The sequence below is a fragment of the Mastigoproctus giganteus genome, chromosome 4 (assembly GCF_048544385.1).
Source record: "Mastigoproctus giganteus isolate SK-2022 chromosome 4, ASM4854438v1, whole genome shotgun sequence".
Taxonomy (NCBI): Eukaryota; Metazoa; Arthropoda; class Arachnida; order Uropygi; family Thelyphonidae; genus Mastigoproctus; species Mastigoproctus giganteus.
In genome coordinates, this window is record NC_143578.1 from 193,837,361 (window position 1) to 193,850,683 (window position 13,323).

General features: G+C 34.9%; 1 protein-coding gene across 1 annotated transcript in view; it reads left to right on the forward strand.

Annotated features, from left to right (window-relative positions):
• HtrA2 (HTRA2-related serine protease) overlaps window positions 1-13,323 on the forward strand; it is a 66,792-nt gene that overhangs the window by 20,022 nt on the left and 33,447 nt on the right. The window contains exon 2 of the mRNA XM_090371961.1: window positions 3,217-3,418. Within this exon, the coding sequence (XP_090228087.1) occupies window positions 3,217-3,418 (202 nt within the window). The remainder of the gene's footprint in view (window positions 1-3,216; window positions 3,419-13,323) is intronic.

Consider the following 13,323-nt stretch of genomic DNA (forward strand, 5'->3'; position numbering starts at 1 on the left):
CTTCTAACAGGAACAACCTCTGCAATAGATCTTTCTATTTGCTCTCGGATCCTCTTTTATAGTATTGAGTGGACAGCTCTGGACAATCCACTCAACAGTCACCACTACCTGTTATATGCTGTGAAAGCCTTGTGGATTAACTCAAGGCTTGAAGCACTCTGTAAGGCTTTTGGGGGGGAAAGTTTTATCAGCTTGGCCCACACTTGTAGGTAGAAGGAATCTGTTTTGTAGTGATGGGATACATTTAAACAAAGGTGGTGCAACGGTTTTTGCCAGTATCATTGAGGATACCTTAAAGGTTCAGGGAAGCTGCTAGTTTCAGGGGACAAGGGTAATATAGATATGCGTTTATATGATAATTTTGGTCAAAGTAATGCTTGCACTTACCTGAAGAGTTCTTGTTTGTTACCACAACAGATCATATTAGAAAGATGGTCTGAGAGCAGAAACGTTTCAAATGAGTGGGTAGCTAATGCCATGGAAGCAAGCTTAAATAACTTCAAGGGGTGTGTCAGGATAGTTAACTATACAAACACTAAGTATAAATTGTTTATACAGTAATGTCAGAAGTATCGTCAATAAAATGAATAAATTCGAACTGCTGTTTAGGCAAAGTAATGCTGACATAATAGGGCTTACAGAAACATGGTGCCACTCGGAAATTGGGATGATGATGAGTTTCAGTATGATATGTACAATGTATATAGGAAGGATAGGGCAGATAGAAGGGGTGATGGGGTCATGCTTCTTATCAAAAGCAGCCTGAGCATGACAAAAGCTGTCCTGGATTCAGATATTTTGCATGCTAGTATAGAATCTGTATGGTGTGAGATAGTTGGGAACAAAGAGAGTAGGATTAATCTACAGGCCTGGTGATTGTGAAGATTATGATGAGATCCTGTACATGCAAATGGAATGGACAAGTAAGAGTGAATGTCTTATTATGGGCGATTTTAATTTTCCTCTAAGTGATTGGAGTAAATGGGAAGGAAACTCGACATGGGGGACAAAATTTTTAAATCAACTAGATGACTGTTATTTGTATCAACATGTCAATGAAAATACTAATACTAGGGAAAAGAATATACTAGACCTTATCATCACCAATGAACCAGATGACATGATAGGGCTGGCAGTACAGGAACCAGTAGCAGGAAATGATCACAGAGTTCTATGGTGGATGATGAAGAGAGAGGTAGCAGTAGTTAAAGGCAAAGGAATGGGTTATAATTTCAGGAAAGGAAATTAAGACAGCTTAAGTTACATGGCCTCTATTAACTGGCTCACTGAGATATCCAGTATTAACTGGATATCTCACAGTGAGCAAATACAATTGAATTATCACAGAAGCCTTGAATGTGTATATACCATTAAAAATTTAGTAATTTTTAGTGGTATATACACATTAGAGTAATTTAGTTGTAAAGCAAATGAGATATACTTAACAAGTGATGTTCACTCAAGTAATTAAGTACTTTAGACAAAATGATAGTTTTTTTAATCCATTTTTCTGTTTCTTCCACCGATGTAAAATGTCTTCTGTACACCTACATCAAATGCTGTTATGATGTACCTTTACTCTCTAAATTGCATACTTCTGGTTTCAGACAAAAGCTTGCTTAAAATTGACAAACATTTGGAGTGAATGGAAGGGGCAAATGGTAAGGGGTTTTTTTTTTTGGCTGATGCTATATAAGCTTGTTTTCTTGCATCATATGCCTCTACTAATGCTAATATCATATGAAAAATTTAGTCAAACTGCATTATTTGCTGACCATTTAAACAGTTGTGGAAAGCAAATTTTTTTTCCATTTCCAGCCTACAATTATTTTTCATTAATTTGAATCTGTTTCTGTTTGTGACACCTTAGAAATAAAATATAATTATGTTTCTATCATTGTTTGCTCCGACCCTTTAAATACCTGATATTAATGGCTGCTAGTTACTATGTCTTACTAATCGAATATTAATAATACAAGAGCCTCTCATTGAGATGAGTAACTTAAAAAGAATCTCTTGCTGTTTTTAATATTAGACCTTAAATGCATCAATTACTCTTCCCCCCCCCCCCCCCAGCTACCAGTTTCCAGTGGTGGCATGTAATCAGGTTGAAGGTTTATGCATCCACCAGTTTTTTTTTTTTTTTTTTAACCAAATTAAGCTAGCATATAATTATTAATTAGTGTGCTCTACTATCATCTGCTACAATTAATTACCGTGTACTCTACTATAATCTGTAGAAGTAAATAGCAATTCTGTAGAAGTAAATAGCAATATTATTTACTTCTACAGAAGTAAACATGTTGGCGTAGCACATACAATGATGTGATTTTGCAGTCTTGCATTGTTGGTGTAGCTGGTTGCAGTTAGTCTTGCAACTAAGCTTGGAGACTGTTCAGTATTTCCGTGCACACACACAAACATTTTAGCTGGGCTGCAAGAATGTTTGTAACTCAGTAGCTTAGTGAATGCTTTGTTAGACAGGTCTCATATTTTTGTGGCTTTGCATGGATGAGAAGACAAGTACAGAATTATGTAATTATAGCAGCTTCATGAATGTAGTTAGTTTAAAATTTAAAAAGTTTTAACCTTTATATAAGAATATCTCTTTGCACCCACAAATAGTTTTATTTGCCCTCTTTGAAAATAGTTTTTTTTATTTAAAGAAAATGCTGATATAAACACAGTTATAATATAAGTTAATAATAATACTAATACACTGAGGGGCTGAGACATATGGTTGCAAAAAAGAATGAAACAGTCATTGTGAAACTGATTGTTTCAACAGTTATTAATGAAAATATTTTTAAATAATGAAACTGTTTTGAAAACCAAGTGTGAGGGGAGAGGGAAGTTGAGCACTTTACACATTAAATGATGTAAACAGCAAAATTGTGCACATGATCCAAATCAGAAAAAATATGTTAATGGTTTAATCAAGGTGCCCATCTAGGAACATCTTAATGACTTGTTTTTCAGTGGTTTCTGCTAGTAAAATGGTTCCCTCAAGATATTGAAAGTTGCCATAGGAGGAAGCAACTTTATTTGAGAATGACAAAAATCATAAGGGCTCTGCAATATTGCCAATGCTGAACATAAATCTTTGTGGACTAAGGTTCCAAATGTTATTATTATTAATATTATATAGTATCTGTGTCATTCGATAAAAATATTAAGTGCGTATTATTATTATTAAATATGGTAATATTATTCTAGACATCCTTTGACCAACCGAATTATGCCAATATCCAATGGGTCAGGTTTCCTAGTTGCTTCAGATGGTTTGATATTAACTAATGCCCATGTGGTAGCCCAGAAAGCCCAAGTAACAGTCAAGCTCTTTGATGGTCGAGAGTTTGAAGGAATTGTAGAAGATATAGATCAAGAAACTGATCTTGCTACAGTTCGAATTAATGCTGTAAGTCACTTATTTATTTATTATTATTTTTTTTTAAATTACTTGATATAGAGCTTTAATAGAAATATGGAATAGTTATATAGTTCTGCAACATTTAAAAACTCAAATAGTATAAATACGTTGGCCAGTTCAGCACAGGAAAATAAAAGAATTATATGTGAAGTTTTGCTTGTTAAAAAAGAAAAAAGGAAAAATTGCAAATTAAGTAATATGTTTCATTATCAAATAACATATATTAGTGGTTGAAAACATTTATGCTATATCCAAGAAGTGTTTACCAAAAGTTCACAATATGACATTCGTGTGATGAGCAGCAGCTGGAATAAGGGCCTAACATCTTCCCTGGGACCAACAGAATATATACCAAAAATTTGGCAGCCATCTGAAATTTCCTTCTCAATTAACAATAAATTTTCAATATTTTTTTGTTTCTTTTTTTTTGTTTTTACTTTTTCTGTATTGTTTTGCATATGCAGAGTGGAGAAATCAGTATTAAAAAAATTTTGCTCAAGTCTTGAAAATACCTGCTATATCTTATATTCTATAAAATATGCTATGTAGGCCTAAAATGGGATAAATAAAAAACATCTACTGTACTTTTTTAATATATCTTATACTTAAAAGCATGTTATATTATAAAATCTTTACAAAACAGTTTTTAAAACAATAAGAATTGATAAATTTTTAGTTATTGAAAAAATATTAAATCACATTGATCAGCAAAATACATAAAATCACTTGATTCACATTTTACATTTCTTTTTCACCTATCCCACATCTGGGGCATCTCTTGTCACAGTCAACCAATAGTTGCAGAGTTCCATTTGCCTTGGTATGCTTCTCCATCGCCGAAATGTCCTGATGAAACCTCTCACCATGCTCATAACTTAATGCACCACAGTTGTCTTGGGAAAAATCCAAATGGGAATGAAGAAAGTGTATTTTTAATGGCATGTTGCAGCCTAATTTATGGTATGACAACAGAAGGTTTAACACAAGTTGTTTATAGTTATCGGCTTTGTCATTTCCCAGAAAGTTTGTTGCTACAAGTTTGAAAGCATCCCAGGCTGCTTTCTCGTCACCATGGAGGATCTGGTCAAAGTATTCATCCTTGAGAAGGTCCCTTATCTCTTGGGCCAATGAACTTGCCTTCCTTTATTTCAGCCTCACTAAGTCTTGGAAATTTTTCCTTGATGTATTTGAAAGCTAGTCAGTCTTGATCCATGGCTTTAACAAATTGTTTCATAAGTCCCAATTTTATGTGGGAGGGGAGAATTTTGTTTGACTCAACTAATGGGCTGTAATGGACATTTTTTATCTGTGGATGGAGTGATTGCCTTGAAGGCCAGTCTTTTCTTGTATAATGAGAAGACCATGTTCTACTGTCTCATTCACAAATAAAACAGCAAAACTTTATATTTCCCTGCTGCATTCTTGTTAGGAATGCAGCAGGGAAATAACTTTTAAGTCATTGCAAATCTGCCATTGGTACTCCTTATAGTTGATGGATTCAATAAGAAGTGTCATGTTATCGTATGATTCTTTCATATGAACTGCATGGCCTATTCAGATTGGTGGTAGTATTTGCCATTATATAGTAGCACTGCTTTAAACCCAATTTAGAATAATCTGGGAAGAGTGTCCAGTCTTGAGGATTGTGGTCAATATTAAGTGAGTCCATTAAACCATTGATGTCAGTGCAGGCAAGAAGGTTATTTTTCACATTAAAAAATGGGTTAAATTCTTTTAGCGGCACCAGTATACAGACACTTCAACATTATCTTGAAGGAGAATCCACTGTTGCAATCTTGAGCCTAAAAGTTCTGCCTTAATTTTTGTTAAATCAAGATCTCTGATAAGATCGTTTAATTCATTTTGTTAAGTTTCGTGTGGCTCTGTAGAGGTGAAATTGAAAATAAAATCAAGATCTGTTGATGTGGGGGGGGGAGTTCACGTGATTTATCTCTGCCATCACCTGACTCTTCATCACATTCTAAAACATTCAGCTAGTGGCTCATGAATGGGAAGTCCTTCTCCATGAGGTACTGGTTGAATAGCAGATGGTACATTCAGGTAGCTTAAGGTCCACTGTTTCTTCTAGAAAATCCCCTGCCGAAGAGCAAACCCATACAAAAATAACAGTCCATTATACGATCTGAAAGTTCTCTCCATATCATAGGCACAGCAAAAGGCATTGAGTGGTCTTTGTAATTTAACTAGCTGCAGAGATCAGAAGCTCAAATATTGCAGCAAATATGAGGTGCTATATATCAGGTGATATGGAAGCTTTTGTCTTGATCCCCAACCTTGCAGCCAAAATAACAGTTGTATACTTTTTTAATTAGAGTAATGGGACACTTCTGTGATGCAAATGTCACTTCACTACAAACCTAACAAAAAATATCTGCACTATTTACATGCTTACGCAGCATGCTAAATTTTTAAGTTTTTGCTCAGTCAAAAACAACAAGTGTAACACGGGCAGATACCTATCTCAGACTGACTGGCACATCTAGATAGGAAATAGTGTGACAGCATCAATGGCTGCAGTGTTTCCACCCAAACTGTACCTCAAGTCCAAATTTCCCTAAAATTCAAGCAAAAACATGCTGAAAGTGACATGTATAGCATCATAAAAACTGAAACTAATAATCCATTTTAACTGTCATATTGGTATTTACAACATTAATATTAGTTGAAATTGACTAATTTTATTATCAAAACATTTTAGCTGTTGACCAGTGCAATTCTGAACTTGAAAATTACATTTGAACTAGAAGGGAGCTAGAAGAATTACATTCGAAATATACATTCATTTATACTTATAAATAACCTGAGATGCAGATAAAAATAAAAAAATTAACTGATTCTTTTTTGTCTTATTTTAATAAGATTCAGGAAGGCTCACCAAATTGTTTTAATAAAAAAATCCAGATATGAAATTTCATGAATGAAATCCATTCACTAAGTTACATGTGAACAGACTTGCTTAAGATCATAGGTGCTCTACACATTTGCAAACATGCTTAAAATTTTTCACTGAGTGACACTTAATGAGCATAAAGTGTAGGATTGTTTATTTGCCATTTTTCTCCAACAAGTTTTCTACTAATTGAAATATAAATTTTAGATTAAATTTAAAATATATAAATATATCTGTGTAAAGAAATAAATATACAGTCGGACCTCTCTTTAACAAACTTCCATATAGCGAAATTTTCTATGTAGCGAACTTTTTTGATTTCCCCTTGGTCATTATGTTGAAAATAGTTTCCTTTTCTAATTTCGAGAGACCTGGGTATGCATTGTTCACACCTCTGGCCTTTAGGCAATAGAGCTGATGCTGTAGAAAGCACGAATTAAGAGCTAAAAGGATTAAGCATTAATCCCTTTAGTTTTTAATAGCTAAAATTTCACGAATTAAAGCCTTTAATTTCACGAATTAAAGCTAAAACATTTTACAATTTAATGGTGCCTGTAAAACCCTGCAGGAGGAAACTAGCCAACCAGGGTGCGGGATAGAAAAACATAGAAGTTTGGGAAAGGCCTTTGCCCAGCAGTGGGTCAGCAATGGCTAAAAAGAAGTAAAACCTATACAACTTATACAGTAATATGCCGAGAAGTCCCACTGGTCAGCTGTGCATAGCTGAAAGATTAAGGCATATTCCCGACACGGGCATTGGCTCTGGTCAACCTATTTTCTACTGTAAGCATTCTATTAAGAGAATTAGGAGAGAGTGATTTTCCTTTATCTCAAAATTCATCTGTTGTTTTGAAGAAATGAGTCATCCACACTTTCACTAAATTTCACCTGTCTCTGTTTACATGGTAGCTACAGTGGTCCGTAATTTCAGCTTAGTGTTAATTGCTGTGCAAGTAACCTTACAGTGTCTAAGAGGAAATCCTTGAGTGTAGTGTGAAAAAGTGGAAATGCTTAATAGTGTAGATCGTGACGTTAAAAAAAAAAAAAAGAAAGAAATCGCTTTAAAATTTGATGTCCCTGCCAGTAGTGTGTCAACCATTCTGAAAAATCCTGTTTCGATTCTCAAACTGTTTCAGGAAATGGGACCCAGTAGGGAGCGTGCGAAATTATGCCTTTGGGAAGATGTGGATGAAGTTGATTTGAGACCAAAACATGTCGATATCAGGGCTATTAATAAAAGAAAAGGTTATGGAGTACACATCTTTTCTCGGGCACAAAACATTCCAAGCCAGTTCTGGTTGGCTGCACAAATTTAAAGAGCGTCATGGCTTACTCGAAAAAGTTATTTCTGATGAAAGTGGAGAGTTGCAATCAAAGAAGACTATACCCATTGGAAAGAAACAGCTTTGAAAAAAATTACGGAGGACTACGAGTCCAAAAACATATTCAACGTTGATGAAACATGTCTATTTTTTAAATGTTTGCCAAACAAGACACTGACTTTTAAAGGTGATAAATGTTTAGGTGGTAAAAATAATGAGAGAATTACACTCTTGGTTGCAAATATGGCTGGTAATGAAAAACTTAAGCTTTTGGTAATAGGCAAAAGTAAACAACCACAATGTTTCAAAGGAGTGAAGTCATTAAAGTTGGACTACAACTAAAACCTTGAATGACAAGTGAAATTTTTGAGCAGTGGTATTTAAATTTCGATAGAAAGATTACAAAAGAAAACAGAAAAAAAAAAGAGTTGATTGTCGACAACTGCCCTGCCCACTTTCACTCGGTAATTTCGAAACTTACAAGTGTGAAGTTTGTTTTCTTCCTTCTGAATAATTCGTCTTAACTGCAGCCAATGGACCAAGGCATTATCAAGAATTTGAAAATGCACACTGAAAAAAATTGTGGATTATGTTATAAATTTGTGGATGTGTATATCAGAGTTGGCGAAAGTGTGGAGTCAAGATGTGACGGAAATGATTAAGAATTGTTTTGCAAAAGTAGGTTTTGCTAAAATGCTAATTAACAGAGATGAGAGGGATGAACTACTAGAAGACATTGAGCAATCTTGGGAAGAGTTCTAAGTGAGGTTTGATCGGTGGAGAAATTGTTCTTGATGAATTTTTAGGAGTTGATAATGATGTCATAGTAGCTGAATATCCGAGTGACTCCAACATTTTGGAGTGTATTTAAAGAACTAGTGATAATGTTGTCGATGAGTTGGATGAAAATGAAGGCAATATTAAACCTTCCAAACAAATGTTTGCAGCATTTGAAACTTTGCGTCCGAGGCATTCAGTGGGAAGAAAATGTAACAGAAAATATATTTGAGTGTTTAAAGTTTAAACAAATGCGAATATTTTTATGAACGGTGTACAGTAGAATCCAGTGTACAACAAAAAAAATAACCAAATATTTTATGACATAATTCTTAAAAGTGTACAAATAATTGTGGGCATCATGTAAATAGTCATTTCTTAATATGTACGTATTAATAAATTATTTTAAAATATTAGAAAATTTATTCATTCCCACTTCTTTCCCATCTGTTACTATATTTCTGAATTTACAGTACTTTTTTCTTTTTTTATAACGAATAAAAGGTCATATTTCTTTATAACGAAATTTCTGTATAACAAATTTTTTCAAGGGAATGATCAATTTCGTTATATAGAGGTCCGACTGTATTATTGTATTTAAAATATAAATTTTAACTAAATATAATAGTGAGCTAGACTGAGCATTACTTATTAAACCAGAATAATTACAGTGCAGTTGTAACATTTAAAAAAATTTCGTTATCTTTGTAGTAAAAAAGGCCCATATACTGTTTCAACAGTGACACTTTGGTAAAAAGGTTTGGGGAAATGGGTTTCTGATATGGTAGCAGTGGACCACACCTTAGATCCACAAGCTATGAGATGGACACATTGTCAATCATCAAGTTTCTGATGGATTTAGTACTCCATAGAGAAATTGAAAAAGCATTGAGAGTAACATTATGTTGCTATCCTTTAAAATATCAGCCGCACACAGCTCGACTGTAAAAAGCACACTGATTATACACTCTTGGCGTCTCTGAAATCACGGATAATCTGGATTGGTTGTTAAAGCACATTTTGGTCTCTCAAGCAGCATCACAGTTGCTTTGTTTAGATTCACAAATAGCACCATCTTCATTAAGAAAATGTAACAGTGCATTATGTATGAACTTTGGGGATATCATTTACCATTTACCAATAGAATATAGTGGCTTCAGCTTCCATCAATGAATTAGGAAATTTTTTAAAAAACTTTCTTACTCAGGGATATAGTTGGCAGTGGTGTGGCTTTTCATCTTCCCCATCCCCACTTTCCATGAGTTGTTTCACATTATTAATCTTGCAAAACAGGTAAACTGGTCTATGTACACACTTGTTTGCAAACATGTTGTTGTCGTTATGTGTAATAGGATATTTTTCAGAGATTGAATTCTGGATTCCTCATTCATGTGTTTCATAAGGTTCTTTGTTATTCTTGTGGGATATTTCTTATTTTGGGAGGGAATTTTTGTAATTTTCATCTAATATTGTAAATCTTATTTGTGTGTTGTGAAACTGATTTTCTTAGTAAGTTTTTATGATGTAATTTTATAGTATGTCATAATACTAGAAAATCCAGCATGGTGTGCAGGCAAATTTGTTTATAGAGTATGTAACTGAATTGTTCCCTGGATCTGTTGGGAAATGATCATTAATTTGGCCAGTGAGTAGATATTGGAAAAGTCTTTTGCTGTTAGACCTTTTGGGAAACTGTTAAGTTACATATAACCAGCAATCACATATACAGTAGCAGGTTTAGTTCAAATTGTTAGACAATCAGAATATCAGAAATCAAAATGCTGAACACCTACATAGTCAGAATGCTATGCAGTTCAAAATGGCAACTACCACAAAATACAAACATTATTAAAATTCTGAAATGTTCAGAACACCAAATTGTTAAAACAATGACTGTTCATAATGCAATCTGGTCAAAACCGGTTTGACTGTGTTAGCATTTTGAAACCTTTGAGTTTAGACACTTCTAGATGTGTTGGTGTTGGTGTGAGGTGTCAGCATTTTGAATTTTTGTGATCTGTCCCATTCAGGATTTTAGATATGTTGGTGTTCTAGCAACGTTGGAATTATGATTTTAAGCAATTTGATTGTATCTCTAAAATGGTAGCTATAAAACTTGAAATAAATGACACAAACACAGTGGTTAATTCCAATATATGCAGTTTATTGCAAATCAAGGGCAAACTGGACCACCAAGATACCAGAACATTTCCCTCTAAGCAGCAAGACCTTTAGAATATATACTCTCTCAAATTTTAAACTTTATTTTTTTATTATTCTTAAATTTATGAAATAATCCTGGTAACAATCCAGGTCTTTGAGACTGTCACAGACATTCTCTCAGGAATCAAATTTAGATATGACAAGCTGGGCTTGTTACCTGGGAGTGTAAAGTGCTGATGGAACTGATATTCAGGTGACAATCGAGTCAAGTGGACTGAATTTTGGTGAAGTCCAGTTCTGTGACGACTACATCCTCACTTTCACAATGGTGGGACTATAATTAACGCTGGATATTAGTCCCATGTACAGATTCTGAAATACAGCACCTAGTGTACTGGAGGTGACCAACGTAAGCAAGGGTCAAAGTGTGGCATCCACACTACACAAAGAAATGCTGCTCCTGTGTTACCAGACGATACTAGGTTATAGATGATGCTCAACCGGTACAATACTACCCCTTTGCTTATTGGAGGCTTGAAGTAGTAGAACACATGTTTAATTTCCAGACCAAATCTCTGGCTATCCCTCTATCTCTTCCATCATGCAGAATGATTAATATCTTTTGAGGTTATGATGGACATCATGCCGAGATCCAATCTTCCTTATGTTTCAAGGGTACAGTTCTAAAACAGTGATTGCAGACTGGCCATTAGATAGTCCAGCGGACCAAACCTGTTGGTAACTCTTAGGAGGCTTACAAATCAGCTAGTGTATAATCTCACTGTCTCTACTCTGCCAGATAGTGACTGGAGGGAGTCCGAGTAGTGTTTGTGCTATATGCAAATATTTCATTAATTCATACAACTTGACCTCACCGCCTTTTCTTACTATTGACTATATCATAAATTGTCAAATTAATAGAACAAACATATCTGCGAAAAGAACTAAGCCTACCAAACTTTCTTGGTGATTCCCTTCTACTCTCTCTCTCAGGGTAATTCAGAATTTTTTTTTTTTTTTTTTTTTTTTTTTTGGCTGGTGCAGGCTTCCTTGCACCATATAGCTAATAATAATAATAATAATAACAACACACTTCCTCATTCATTTCACAAATACACATGGTCTCAGTTGCAATTTCAGTGATGTCCATTTCCACTTTTAGTTTGCCAAGCCCCACATACTTTTTCTAACAGAATCCCAATTATCGATTGATTCAACCACTACTCATCTCAGTTGTCCAAATTATTCGCTGTACGATTCCTTTCGCATCAAAGGTGGTACTTGTGCATATGTCTGCTCTGATATTCTCTATCAGTAATTTGGAATCTCCTCTTTTCGATATTCTCTGAATTAAAATCTCTCTACCCTAGTCTGTCAAATTCATCTCTTGCCTCTATCATTCTCCCAACTGCACTAATCACTTGAAACTATTTGACTTCCTCTCTATGAAACTTGACTTTCTCCAGTCCAGCTTTTCATAACACTGAGATAATTTTCTTTGTTGATGTTAATGTTCACAACTCTAGCTGGTTTTCCATTTTATAATCATATATACCAAGCTGATTGAGATGCTGAGGATTTGCAATTACTAATGATCTTGCAGAGATTGTTCATTTACCTACCAGAATACCAGACAATCCTAACCACACAGTCAACACTCTTGATCTTTTTCTCACAAAAACCCTTTTGAGTACACAGTCCAGATGAGTGTCCTCTGGGCATCTCTGAACACAACTTGGTAGTTGTCTCTTCTCTGCTTAACCCTTTCTCTTGTTGCCATTCTCAACCTCGTGTTCTTTGGCATTACAAGAATGCAAAATGGGATGATCTGTGAGATTTCTATTCTTTTCCTTAGTTGGATTATTGTTTTAAGTCTGGTGACATCAATGTTTGCTCAGATTTTGTCAGTGATATTATTCTTGTAGGAATGAAATCCTTGATTCTAAACTCCATCTTAAAATCTCATCTTTTGTCTAAACTTTGGTTTTCTAAGAGATGTGCTAAGGCTTTTCAAGATAAGAATGTTCCATATCGCGATTGGATTGTATCCAAACCTCCAGGTTCATTTTATACCTGCACCAAAGCTTGCAACAATTGTAAAGCAGCTATTAATTGGTCCAAACTAGATTTTGAACAGGCTAAGAGTAGAAAACTTGCTTCTTCTTCAATTGATAGTCGAGCATTCTGGTCTCTTGGCAAAGCTATTGGCTGCATCTTTTGCCTATCTCTATTTCCGCCTCTGTCAAAACCAGATGGCTCCATTAGATAAAGCTGACATGCTAGCATCCTACTTTTATTCCAACTCATGTATTGATAATCTTTGTTAACCACTCCCTACCATTCCCAGCACACTCCATTCAGTGCCTCCTGTGTCTTCTGTCCAAAGAATTTTGAACAGTCTTGATGCCAAGGAAGCACAGGCCATGATGGTATTTCTCCACTTGTTCTCAAAACCTGTGTTCCTGAGCTTACTCCTGCCTTGTCACCTTTTCAAACTTTCTTATTCCACTGGTGTTTTCCCTTTGTGCATATCCAGCCATTTCCTAAAAAGGGTGACAACTCCCTCCTATCCAATTATTGTCCCATTGCACTTACTCTATTCTTTCTAAATTAATGGAGAAATCCATTAACCATCGACTCTTAAACTATCTAAAAACCTTCGATCTGATCAATGATCACCAGTGTGGATTCTGTCAGTGTAGATTCACTGGTTTCGGTTG